Source organism: Apodemus sylvaticus, chromosome 5, assembly GCF_947179515.1.
Source record: "Apodemus sylvaticus chromosome 5, mApoSyl1.1, whole genome shotgun sequence".
NCBI classification, from domain to species: Eukaryota; Metazoa; Chordata; class Mammalia; order Rodentia; family Muridae; genus Apodemus; species Apodemus sylvaticus.
In genome coordinates, this window is record NC_067476.1 from 123,370,148 (window position 1) to 123,384,011 (window position 13,864).

General features: G+C 40.6%; 1 protein-coding gene across 12 annotated transcripts in view; it reads left to right on the top strand.

The window, feature by feature from the left end:
- The first annotated feature begins 4,419 nt into the window (after window positions 1-4,419).
- Window positions 4,420-13,864, top strand: part of Macrod2 (mono-ADP ribosylhydrolase 2) — a 2,114,706-nt gene continuing 2,105,261 nt past the window's right edge. For all 12 annotated transcript variants that reach the window (XM_052183754.1, XM_052183758.1, XM_052183755.1 and 9 more), the window contains exons 1-2: window positions 4,420-4,673; window positions 9,903-10,019. In XM_052183754.1, the coding sequence (XP_052039714.1) occupies window positions 4,628-4,673; window positions 9,903-10,019 (163 nt within the window). In that variant the 5' untranslated portion in view covers window positions 4,420-4,627. The remainder of the gene's footprint in view (window positions 4,674-9,902; window positions 10,020-13,864) is intronic.

The following is a 13,864-nucleotide window of genomic DNA, read 5'->3' on the forward strand; positions in this document are numbered from 1 at the left end:
GTCATTGGATCCATAGTACTGGAAATAGATGTGGCTGTTGAGAACTAAACACAGGTTCTCTGCAATAGCACTAAGCATTCTTAACTACTGAACCATTTCCCAGCCCCGAGAACACATTCTTTAACCTTCAATTTTCAGTTTGTAGTGACCACTAGCATTCAGTAACTTGTGATGACATTCCTTCAATCTCTGTTCAGTAGTCACTGCTTTTTTTTTTGTATCTCCTTAAAGATGGAGATACAGTGTAAGAAATTTGTCATTGTGCAAATATTATAGATTGTACTTCATAACCATAAATAGTAGGGGGCAATTGCTCATGCTCACCTCCTGATGCAGTCTGCAGATAGTATAAATGTAAGATCTACACAGCTGCTGCTACATGAAGCTTCATGAAGGCATGGCATGCTTTCAACAGAAAACGCCATTTTATAAGTAGAGACATATACTGTAAAAATGATCACATTTTTAGAAAGATAAAAGTTATAGAAAAGTCAATGTATTAATCAGTTACAGTTACTTAGCAATATAGTCAGGCCATATGCAGTGTATACAATTGTATGAGCTATCCTTCTATACAACAATGTGTTCACCCCAGCATCAATATAGACAGATGAGGGATGCATTATGGTATGAGGTTACAATGGCTCTGATGTCACCAGACAATTAGAACACTATAGCTCCATTGTAATTTTATGGCAGCACCATCATATGTGTTATTATTTACTGCCTGGCTGTAGTTTAGTTTGTCTCCCTTTTGTAATCACAAATGAAAAATTGATAAACTATAAAGGTGCTTCATATGAAGATAAAGGAGCACTGACGACACTGATAGAGAAACTGAGGGTGGAGATCAAGTGGGAATCAAGGATGGTTTGACAGAGAATGATGCTACTTGGATTTTTTTTTTTTTTGGTTCCTCATTTGTAGATAGTCTCAGTAGCCCAGGGTGGTATTAAACTTACAGTCTCTTGGTCTCAGTCTCCTGAGTGTAGGGATCACAGGCATATACAACCAATGCTAGACGCAAGAAGATGATGCTAAAGTAGTATCGAAAGGGTGAAAATAAGTTAATCACACAAATCATGTTTCAGATATATTGTTAATAGGAAGAAGGCCATGTGGTAAGGACAAGGTATGTTCAAGCAAATGAAAATTCATAAATGTGGGTATAGCTAGAACCACAGATTGGGGGTGCAATGTGGATAGAAAATGGTATAAGGTTGAACGGGTGGGAGAGGGACACTCCATTCTTGATGACTGTACTAGTAAACTTATGGCGACCAAAATAAAATACCACAGAATCGGGCTTAAATAATAGAAAGAGTTTCCCATTCTTCTGGAGGCTGAGGGCCTGAGATTAGGGTGTCAGTGTGGTAGAGTTCTGATGAGGACCCACCTGTTGGCTTGAAGACATCTCTGTGTTTTTATATGGCAGAGAAAGTACAGGAGAGGGAGGGAAGGCCATTAAAAAGATTATGTCCTATCAGATTATGACTCTGCCTCCTAACAATATTCTCTCCAGATATAAATGCATGGAAAGGGCCCCAAACCAGAAATGTTGAGGTGGGTGGGACACAATTTAGTCCTTAGCACAGGGCAAATAACGTCCTTAATTTCCACCAATGGGATGTCGTGATCTTATCTGACAAGACAGTGTGAGATGTGGTGGTGAAGAGAATGGGCAGAGGGCAGAAGTGAACATGAAGGCTGGTGAGGAAGCGTCTCTAGTGGCTCAGTGTAATCCAGACAGCATTTCTGTTGGAAAGTAGAGAATTCTAGACTAATCGACGAGGTAAAATTGAGCAGATTCGTTATGAACATGAAGGCCCAAGAAGGACCTGGATGGTGCTTAGGTTTTCACACTGCTTACCTGAATGATAGATAAAGGTATTCAGACAGGAACACTCCAAGATTAAGTGTAGGGGAAGGATCTAAACTCTTTTGATAGCTGAACATTCCCAGAATGTTTAAGAGATAATTTAACCTTTTTGAATGGTAATTTTTGTTATTATAATAATTACCACTAAGTACTGAAACCATTACTTCCTGTCTTAGTCACAGTTTCTATTCCAGCAAAAACACCATGACCAAAAAGCAAGTTGGGGAGGAAAGGGTTTATTTAGCTTACATTTCCACATTGCTTTTCATCACTAAAGGAAGTCAGGAATGGAACTCGAGCAGGTCAGGAAGCAGGAGCTGATGCAGAGGCCATGGAGGGATGCTACTTACTGGCTTGCTTCCCCTGGCTTGCTCAGCCTGCTCTCTTATAGAACCCAAGAATACCAGCCCAGGGATGGCACCACCCACAAGAGGCCCTCCCCGCTTGTTCTCTAATTGAGAAAATGCCCCACAGCTGGATCTCATGGAGGCACTTTCCCAACTGAAGCTCCTTTCTCTGTGATAACTCCAGCCTGTGTCAAGTTGATACACAAAACCAGCCAGTACACTTCCCAAATATCATTGGCTCAACACAATAAAAGCCCTAGTTCTTCGAGCTGACATGAGCAGACGTTAACAGTGCAACATAGTGGTAGGATTGGCTCGAGGCTGTAGTGCAGCCTTCTAGAGGGAGAGCTGCCTGGTATGAGGTACTCTCTGGCAGATACCTAACATCTAGCACTTTTAAATAAGTCAGTTTTTTTCCTCAGATGAAATACAATCTTTAGTTGCTGATCTGGCTCATAATGACAGGCAAGTTAGGAAATAAAGGCACCCCCTTTCTGCTATATGGTTCTGGAGATTCAAGTCCAAGACTAGGTGGCCCCATTGGTAAGAGTCGCTGGTGACAGCGCCATAGCATAGATCTTGGAGTATTTGGAGGAACAAAGTATTTACATCTCACGCTAGAAAGCAAAAGAGATACAATGAAACAAGAGTCTCATAGTTCTTTTTCAAAACAGGCATCAGTGACATCTCTAGGACTGACTTCTTAAAGGTCTCACAGTCTTGGAATTGTGGACATTCAGGAAGAAAGCTTTGAATTGCTTGGACCGTTGGGGGAGATTCTCCATGTGCCAAGCCACATCTCTTGGTTAATGTTAACCCTGCCCTGACCGTTCATGAGACCTTCATCACGTTTTCTCCCTCCTTCCCTCTCTCCCAAAGTCTATTGGATTGCCATTTTATCTGGATTCTACATGAGTCAAAGTCCTTTTAATTTCATTATCATTGTGATTTCAATGACTTCTCCCTTGAAGCTTTTACTCCAACAAAATAATGTTGTATGTATTTGATAGCGTTTAAAGAAAAATCCCAAAGAAAAATGTCAAAATAAATATTACTATTTTATGATGTCGTGAATTCATTTTTAAGTCTTGTTTCTCAAACATTCTTCTGTTCTTTACAATTCTCAGCTTGGTTTCCCTTTTCCCTTTTCTTTGTCATTATTATTACTTTTAATGCGTTTTAGCCTTCTTTGGTGGAAGGCAGTTTAAGGCTGAGGCAAGAGAATCCCGAAATTGTGGCAACCAACCAACCAAACACCGTGTTCCCTAAGGGTATTTGCCAATGCATATAACAAAGATTCCAAAATGATGAATAGATGTGAGTTTCCCAAATCCACCGAGCCAGCTTTGTGGAGAGACAATAAATTTGGGGCGCAAAGAGGAGGGTGCAAAAGCTCTCTGCTCTGTGTCACGGTGCTCCCGTGGAAGAGTCTCTGGCAATTGAATTCCTGAATTATGAGAGAACTACCTAGGATCAAGCTAGACCTTTGGATCAGAAGTTGTTTTGAAGTCAATCAGGAATAAAAGACAACCAGGCACTGGCTGGTTGGATTTACTTTGATATGGGACTTGGTTGCCAGATCTTAAAACTCTCGAGGTGGCCTGGTGTACTTTGAAGCTTTCGGAACTTCACAGAATTCCAACTAAATCTCTAACCCTAGATTGAGCAGAGGATTGCACACAGTCTGGACCTTTTCTTTTGGTTCTATTTGTCCACCAAGAGGAAAGCTTCGTTTTATCAGGTAAAACCTTTCCAGATGAGGCAGTGACAATGAGCTCAGACAACTTCTAGGAAGGGTGACCTCTTCATTTCACAGTGCCCTAGACTCTCATCACTCAAGGCAGGGTATGGGTCACCTGGCGCACCTGCTGGCAGGCCACGCCCTCAGGCCCTGCTCCTCCCGCTCCCCGCAGGCGGTGGCTGCACGCCCCGCCTCCGTCGTGCAGGGGCCTCCCGGCTCCTCGAGCTCTGGCCCCGCCCCTTCTAGCTCCCCAACGTCCTCGGCGTCGAGCCCAAGCCTGCGCCTGCGCCTGCGCCCTGAGGCTGAAGTAGGGGCGCGCCTTGGCTAGAACGCGGAGAGCGGCGGGCGGAGCAGCCAATGGGCGGCGGCGCTGCCTAGCTGCCGGGAGGCGGGGCCTGCGCGGGTGTTAGGTTAGCGCGAGGCGTGACCTAGTTGACAGGCTCTGAGGTGCTGCTGTAGCGGCGGCCGCCAGGCAGAGCGGGCGGGTTGAGGGAGGAGGGCGGCGACGGGCCAGCGGCTAGCGGCTAGCGGCGCGGGACGCAGAGCCTTTGCACTTTTCCCTCCCGAGTGTCCCCTCCATCCCCCCACACACTCCACACACCCTGTTTGCCCGTGAGCCTGGGGAACTTGCAGCTTAAAGCCAGCCACCCCCACGGCAGCATGTACCCCAGCAACAAGAAGAAAAAGGTGTGGAGAGAGGAGAAAGGTAACCGGCCCCGCGGCCCCGGGGACGGGCGGCGGGTGGGTGGGGGCGGGGGGTCCGGCGGGGCGGCGCGGCGCCCTCCGCCCGCAGCCTCCTCGCGCCCTCTCGGCCGGTGCCGCTCCTGCCCGCGGCCGCATCCACGCGCGCGCACGCCGGCGGCCACGCGCCGCCCCCGGGCACCTGCGGCTCGCGCACTTGTGGGCGCACACCCCTCCGGGCGCGGGGTCACCTCCCACCCCGCGTCCTCGCCTCCCGGCAGGCGCGCGCCCCCCGGGCAGGGTACAAGTTGTCAGAACCCCAGCTGGGACTTTGCACCTCCCGCCGGGTGTCCCGCGGACAGGTGCCGGCCGGTGTCGCTCTGGCTGCTGTTGCTGAGCGAGCATGGGAGCTTCAGCACCTGCCTACCTCCTGTCCCAGCCTCTGTCCTCCCTTCATCCCAAAGTGACTGGGGTCCCCGCGATGCTCAGCCGCAGTGTGACTTCTGAAATTTGGAGCCCAAAGGGAGCATCTTGTCGGAGGGGATAAGTGCTTTCGGAGAAGTCTGAATGGGCTTTTCTCGGCAATGTGTTTCTCTGTTACATCCCCATTCATAGTATGAAGTCGCACGGAGTAAGACCGCGTGCACTCTGTGAATGAACCCTTCCCTGAGTTTTGTGCACACCGAGGCTTAGCCAAATCTGTTAGATTGACAGCGGCACCGATTCCTTTAAGAAACTGAACTGTGCGATCAGTTCTTTCTCTCCTCCTGTCTGTCTCATCTCAGTTTCATAGGCAATATTTTGATATAGTGCTTGAGTCTCTGTCATATATTTCTTCATTTTTTCTTTTTTTTTTTTAAACCTGTTACCCCAACCCCAATTACAGAGAAACTATTTGCAATTCTACTATCAATTTGCACCAAATTTGCGTATAAAGGCTGGAGTTGATCAAGGGTGTACACTTTTCTGAGGACTATCTTCCTACAGAACGGGCATAAAGGGTTCGGTTGAAAGTTGATTTTCTTGCTCTTAGCTTGTTAAACATTTTTTGTTGCAAGTCTCTGTCCTTTGTGAACTTTTTGACCAAACGATGGACTTATTGTGAGAATTAGAAACAGTTCTCTTAAGTAGTGCCTGCTTTATGAAAAAAAAAGTAGTGAGGAGGGACCTATTCAAATCAACTGCAGGGAAGTATGAATATGTTACAGTATCCTTTAAATACTGAAAGATTGGCTTTAGTGTCATTGCTTCAATGAGTGTGACTGCAGAGAGAACTCAAACTTAAAAAGTGCTACAGAACAAATGCCCGCAGGGCTGGGGCATAGTTCACTGGTAGAGCACACCCCTGACCTCAGTGAGCCCCTACACCTGGCGCTGGCAAAAACTAAACAAGCAAACAAGAGGTCAGCAAAGAACCAGGTATGTGAACTAGTGAGAAATCTTACCAGTGCTTTAGCTTTTGTAGTAGCAATTTCAATTGAACACACTAGTGTGAGCGTTGGAAAAGCACACCCATTTTTTTGATGGTCTTGAAATGTTAGCTTTGCATCATTGCTGGTAATAAAATATAGTAGAAAATCAGTTTACATTGTGCTCAGTAACAGGAACCATTGAAATTATAGTGAATACCTAAGAACTATTTTTATTATATTAGGCAAACTGTTCCTAAAGTAACATCTATACACATGGATTGTGATAAGCAGACATTTCAGAATCCTCAATATCTTACTGTTTTTGCCTTTCATTTCTTCTATAGGAAAAATATAACCAAGTCTTTTCAATTAATTAATTAATTAACAATGTACCAACCAAAGTTTCTCCTACATCCTCTCCCCACAGTCCTTCCCCCTCCTCTACTCATGACTCCTACTTTTCTCTTCAGAAAAGGGGAGACCTCCCATTGATATTAACCAGCCATGACATAATAAGTTGCAGTAAGACTGGGTGTATCTTCCGGACTGAGGCTAGAAAAGGCAGCTCAGTAGGAGGAAAGGTCCCAAAGGCAGGCAACAGAGTCAGCCCAGCCAGCCCTTGCTCCCACTGTTTGGAGTCCCACATGAAGACTGAGCTGCATAACTGTCACATATATGCAGAGTGCCTAGGTCAGTCCCTTGCATGGCCCCTTGACCAAGTATTTTTTAATAAAGAAGCAAATGCATAAAGAAGGGTTTCAGTAAAGTTCTTTTCTTTTATCCCAAACTAAGCTATTTTTGCATAAAGCTTAAAGTTAAAGGGAAATATTATGAAATGAATGCTTTGTATCTGTCTTCTAGGGATGTCTGTTTTTGGAACAGTCAAGTGTGAATATCATCTGTTATTCCTCCAAAAGGGAGTTCAGGATTTTTCATGCAGTAAAGAAACCAATGGGATGCATGACCTTTTCCCTTTCATCCCACTGGAGAGTTGATGGCTTAGTACTTTTGCAGCTGTTATTGAAATCTAGATGAAGCTTACCCAGTTCATTGAAATGTCAAGGCATTTTAGAAATATATTATAATTCAGTACACTATGTAGTAAGTAGAACTGTGTATATACTTGGTTCACAGAGGAATGGTTCATTGTAAAGATGAAACATTAATAGAGAGTTTTTGGTAACACCCAAGAAACCGTGTGTATGTCTTTTGCCTTTTGTATGTCTCATTGCTTGAACAACTAACTGAGGAGTTCTTAAAAAGCACGTATGTTAAATAAATATTGTACTACGATTTTGCAGCCTAATTTAAAGTCAGTTAATGTGTATTTTCATTTCAAGTGTTGCTGCTTAACTCTTTGCTTTTATTGGATTATATTTGGTGTTGTTTTTGTTCTAAGTGTGCAGTTACTTCTAAATAAATAGAACAACAGTTTTATTTCTGTCTATAACTTCTGACATTTACGTAAATGGTTGCTTCATAATGTTTCTCAGCCTGATGTATAGCCATAATAATTTTGCACAGTGATCTAAGCTTTTAAAGCAGTGCTTTAGCCACTGAGGGTCGGCCCCCATTTCTGCTTTGTGAGCAAATATCCTATAATGAACAGGTGTCACTGCCTTTTTAAATCATGGAGAAAAGCAAGTTTCACAGGACAGTAGCGTGTTCTCCATGTTGTCATTGTTTTCTTTTGAATATTTTTAATTTAGAATTTATTCACATTGTAGAGGAAGCGCTTTTCTTGTTTGTTTATAAGATTAACCCTGTGCTTGTGCTCTTTATCCAGTCACTTATGGTCTTTGAGATCTTGTGCCATCATTTGCCCATTCTTGGCTATGTTTAATTTCTCACCATCTTCATCTTTTCTCTAGTGTCTAAAACAGTGCTCTTTGTCGTCCCTGCCCACTCCCTCCCTCCCTTCTTCTCCTCCCCCACCCTTTCTCAGACAGGTTCTAATTCTATGTAGTCTAGGCTGGCCTAGAAATCATTCTTTAACCCAGGTTGGCCCTGAATGTGTGGTAGTTCTCTTGCTTCAGCTTCTAAGTCCTAGGATTACAGGTGTGCACAAGTGTATCAGGCCTCACTTTCTTTGTTTAGTGCCTCATAGTCTCATGGAGTTCACTTACATTTTAATGAGACTCGTGTTTCTAAAGTCATTCAGTAATGATGATGAACATACTAAGATAGTCACTGAAGTCCTATTTTGTATTCTCTGCTGTTTTTAATCCCTTAGATGCATTATACCACTGATGCTCACAACTCATGAAGGTAGAAAGTTGTATGAAATAACGTAGGGTCAAGCTTTAAATCCAGTTGTCCCATTCAGAATCCTAGTTAGGACTGTTCTACCAGCTCAGGAATGTTATGTGAGTTATTTGACCTCTCTGCCTTAGTTGCCTTGCCCAGAAGTTGGGAATAATACCTGTATAATTATCTCACAAAGAAATAGAAACATAAATAGATGAAATTAATGTATTTAAGACCATATAGACTTATGTAATGATTTAGGGTATAGCCAGAACTATTTGCATACATTATATATATATATATATTCTTTTTTATTGGATATTTTCTTTATTTACATTTCAAATGTTAACCCCCTTCAGTGCTGATTGTCACCCAGTTGATAAGGCACTGGCTTTGTAAAATATTTATTTTCTATGATCTTTCCTGTAGAACTAGATAATATTTCTCTTCTTGTATTTATTAAAGCTCTTCCATATACCACTTGGACTTTATAACCTTGCTAACAACTAAATTTTATCTCATTTTCTTTCTCACTTGTCAAATTTGACAAATTTTCTTTTTTTCTTCTTTTCTGTTTTCTATCCTCTCTTCTTCTAGGACCAAAGTTTTATATCTTATATTAAGAATAAATAGAAAGTACATTATTTTATGCTTCCTAGTGTATCATCTTGTATACATGCTAGGATATTCATGATTAACTTTAAATGAGTGGTTTTCTTTATAGAAGGAAAAATAACAGCTCAGCATCCCACACAAGACTCTGTACAGCTTTGTTTTCCTTTATTTTTGGCTGTTTTTCACTTCTGTGGTCCTTCCTTGCCAGATAGCATCTTAAAGTTTCACTAAGCTATTTATATCTTCATGTTTTTATTAGTTATGTTTGTTGAAACATCCTTACTTTTTACTTATTCATGGGAAGAGTCTTAACTATGCTCATTAGTAATGACTTGTTATGAAAATTATTCTAGTGATACAAACATTGGAAGTACTTAGCACCACTCAAACTCTTTATAAATGGCATCTGCTATTCTAAGATGCTGTTAGTTTTATATTTTAATCTTAAAACCAAGGTGTGTGTATAAAGTATGTGTATTCCAATGCCACAATGCCATTACCAAATTACACTTTTCACTGTCACCATTGATGGATTTGTAAAACTGAGGAAAAAGCTTTGTAGTTATTTGTTTTGTGCTCTCACTGTTTGGACATATCTGTTTCGTAGTCTGTATTTTATTTAATTGGTACTACTTTGTACCTTACTTATTTGCTCTTTTGCCTTGTGAACTGAAAGATCGTTGTTCCTGAGTTCCGTAAATGTACGCCTTGTATGTTAGCAGATAGTGATGGGAAGAGTAAATTACTCATTTCCTGAGCTACCTTTGGAGCTGTGTCTTGACCAGCTTTCATTTTATATTTCTTGCTACTGTGGAATTAATTTGACCTCCTTTAACCCTCAAATATGAAATCATTGGATTGCATTTTGGTGTTCCTTAAGTCTTAGGTTAGTGTAGCATGATTAATATTTATAAATGTATTCAGTAATTCCAAAGATTAAAATTTAAATACAAATGGAGATTTTGCTTTTATTTTGCAAGAACGTTTGCTGAAGATGACCTTAGAGGAGAGACGCAAAGAATACGTAAGGGACTATGTTTCTCTGAGCACCATTCTATCGTGGAAGGAAGAGATGAAGAGCAAAGGCCAAAATGATGGTAAGTTTCTCAGAGCAATTTTTTAGGCAGATGCTGCTCCATGATGGTTCTTATAAGTCAATGGTTGACAGAAATGAATAACTAAATTCATGAATGAGGTATTTTTGAAATTATTACTTTGCTTTTGAAATTATTGTTTGCTTGCTTTTAGTTGCCTAACACATACTTCTTAAACTTAGTGTATAGTAACATAAGGCATGTTCTGAGATATAACACATTTATAGTGTGTGCCTTTTTTTTGCAGGTACCCTTTTATTCTTTAAAAACTATTCTGCAGCAGATCTTTAGAGAAAATGCTATAGACATTTACTTATTGGTGGTGTGGCATTCTGAGCTTGTATTAATTTCATTTCTATTGGATTTTCTTTAGCTTATTTTAAGGATTGCATATGGCTAGAGTATATTGCAATACGGAAAACCAATAACGTTTCAGATAATTTAGACAATTATGTTTTTTATGGTATTGCATTATGTTTATATGTAAAAACATTTGACAAAATATACTTAGTTTTTTTGATTTGATGAAAGTCTGGGTTGTATTAGAGTGTAAATGGATTTTTAAGCATTAAAATGGTACATGAAAATTGGTTATTCAATATCAAGTGGTCAGCTCAAAATCAATTTTTTAACACACACACACACACACACATGCACGCACGCACGCACGCACACATGCACACGCAGTCTTCAAAGAAATAGAGGCCATTAATTTGACAGGGAGATGGAATGGGTTGGAGGAGATGAAAGGAAAGGAAGGAAATATTAAAATTAAAAATTATATTTTAATAAAAATTTTTAAAAGTTTCTAAACAGGAAATCATATATTTTACAGATGTTTGATATACTTATCTCAGAATTAATAGTTGTTGGTGTTAATCTTAATGCAAAGTTTAGACAAACAGCAACATTTCAGAGCACACTTGGGGGCAGTGGACTTAAGGAAGTAGACTTGAACAGTTCAATTTACAGATTGTGCCCTTAGACCGTTGGCAGCATGCAGGATACAGATCAGAAAATGAAAACCAAGTGTGGAACAAAATCTGTGGAGAAATACAGCTGACTTAAGCTTTGGCGTTTGTGAAAAGAATGTAGTTAGGGCTGCATTTTAGATACTCTCTTGAAAGGTAGAACAGGCATAGTGATGTGGGCAGCTGAGGCAGGAGCATTGCTACCAGTTTGACAACTTGGGTGCATAGTGACTTCAAGGCCAGCCTAAAGGACTCTACTTAAAAAAAAGTAACTGCAGCAGCAACAAAGGCAAAGCTTGTTAGACTGAGAGTGAGCAGATCTCACTTTTCAGTGAGTAGGTCAGGGAATGGCTTCACCTCAGGGTTCGTGGACTCCTAGAGCAGATGCTCAGCGTGTTCACATCTGACCTGCTTATTGTTTTCAATAAAGGCAAGTTGTTTTAGCAGTTGTCTCATTAAGACATTGAATGAGGAGCTAGTGCTGTGTAATGCAAGAGCACAGGCCAGAAATCAGGAAAAGACCATTTCTGCTTCTCATTGTTTGGGGGCTCAGTTATCTCTTTCTTTTTATTATAAGCTACTGGAATTGAGTACTTAGCTCCTTGCCAAGCAAACCTCCCTATAGTCTTTCTCTTTTCCTCATCTGATTACCTTCATGGCCACTGTTATAGCTGGTCAGTTATCTGAGGATATGGTACATGATGTTCCTTTTAGCAAATTTGCTCTCTTGGGATAGAGTAGGAGTCCTGCTGTTGCTGGAATATTTCAGAGATCAGTAGCTGGTACTCAGACTACTGTGCATGTTGGAACCGCTTTCTTCTTTTTAGGAACTTGGTTTTCTTATTGGCTACTTCTGTTCTCTTTATTTCATTTAATATTTATTTATTTATTTATTATGTAGTTATGCATGTATTTGTGCAATTATTTATTGTATATGTGTAGGTGTATGGGTGTAGGGGGTGAGTTACATTAGTACATTAGTATCATAGCCCACATATACAGGTCAGGGAACATCTTGCAGGAGTCAGATCCCCACTTCTACTATGTGTGTTCTGGGATTATATAGTTCAGGATGTCAGCCCTAGTGGCAAGCATCTTTATCTGCTGATCCATCCCACTGGCCCTGGCTACTTTTGTCTAAAGATTCAGCCAACAAGTAACTGTATGTGGTAGAATTTTGTCAGAACTACGGTAGTTTGGTGCATTCAGGAATACAAAATTCTAAAATATGTCTGCAAAGTTAGAAAATACACATTGAATAACTCCTGACATGTTTTTCCCCTACATGACACTGTGAATTTAATTCTGTGTGCCAAATATGAACTTATAGTTTATAAGTAATTCAGTTATTTTATGCATTAATTTTTTTCCTGTTAAGCCATTTTGTACCTGAAGGCATTCCATGGGGAGTTAGGTGATGTGACCTGAATTGTATTTTTATTAAGCAGTGCTTTATCATTTACATGTGACATCTAAAATGTTATTTGCCGTTGTCTTTTGTGACCTGAAAACTGGTAGCTGGCCTCATCCTTGAAATATAATAGTTTTATTATATAAGTGATGTTTGATAATTTTTTTTACATTGTACACATTTTACACATTCTTCATATATACTTTGTTCTTTTCATCTCTTTAATACTAAGTCATATAGAATATTAGTCAGTTTTACTATTTTACTTCTTTAAAAGATGTTTAGTGAACTGGTGAATATGATCATTATGTACATGCATGAAATGTCATAGTAAAATTTATTGTGTATAATTAGACACAGTGGGAAGCTTCACATATGAACTCATAGTGATTGTGTCAGCATGCATAAGAACCGAGCAAGCTCACGCTAGATACAATTCCAGCATGGAAGTGGGCATGAATTCCTGTCCCTAGCTGAGGAATTAGTGGCTTTCGATAGCTGCTGAGAAAGAACGTTTTCTTTAATGGTGTTTCTCTTGAGGTATTGACCACACACACCAAGGCAAGGTCCCACACCTACTAATTGTTGGCTAGTACAAACTGGATTGGGTGGTTTTTAGCAAGAGAAAAGAAAACCAGAATTTGGTAAGCAGAGATGTTAATCAGGGAGGAGGAGCTAGGGAACCAACATGATCAAAGTGCATTGTAAGAAAGTCTCAGATTTTATAAAAACATTATTTAAAATTAAAAAATATGCATAAAATATACTATGAAATACTTTAGAAAAATCGTTATTGCTGAGAGGCATGGATGGCTTAATGGGACAATTTAGTGAACCTCTCTTTAAATGTGCATGTGTGTGTGTATATGTGTGTGTATATATACACACACACACAAAGATTCTCAGGCTATTTTGAAATAATTTATGTATATTATATAGTTTTATCCATAGTGTATATAAATATACTTATATATACATATTTAAAAGATATCATAGAAAATTAGCAATTCATTACTAAAAATATCCAATTAGAATGTTCATTTTCCCCTCATTTGAGTTATTTTTCTGATGCTGTGACAGAGCATCTGGGCAAGATTTAAAGTCCATGATCATCATGGTGGGGAGCATGGCAGCAGGCAGGCAGGCAGGCAGGCAGGCAGGGTGCTGGAGCAGTAGTTGAGAGCCTGTATCAATTCCATAAGCAGGAAGCAGAGCACGATGAGAGGGGAGGTGTGTGTGTGTGTGTGTGTGTATGTGTGTGCACAGTTACCTATGAAGGCCAAAAGGAGGGGGAGGGAGGGAGAAAAGGAAAAAGGGGGATAGGAGGGAGGAGGGGAAAGAGAGAGCATGCATTTGAAAGTGCTAACTCAGAGTAATATCAAAGCCCATCCCCAGTGATGCACCTTTTCCAACAAGGCCACACCTCATCCTTGCTAAACAGTTCCGCCATCTAGAGAGCAAGTCTT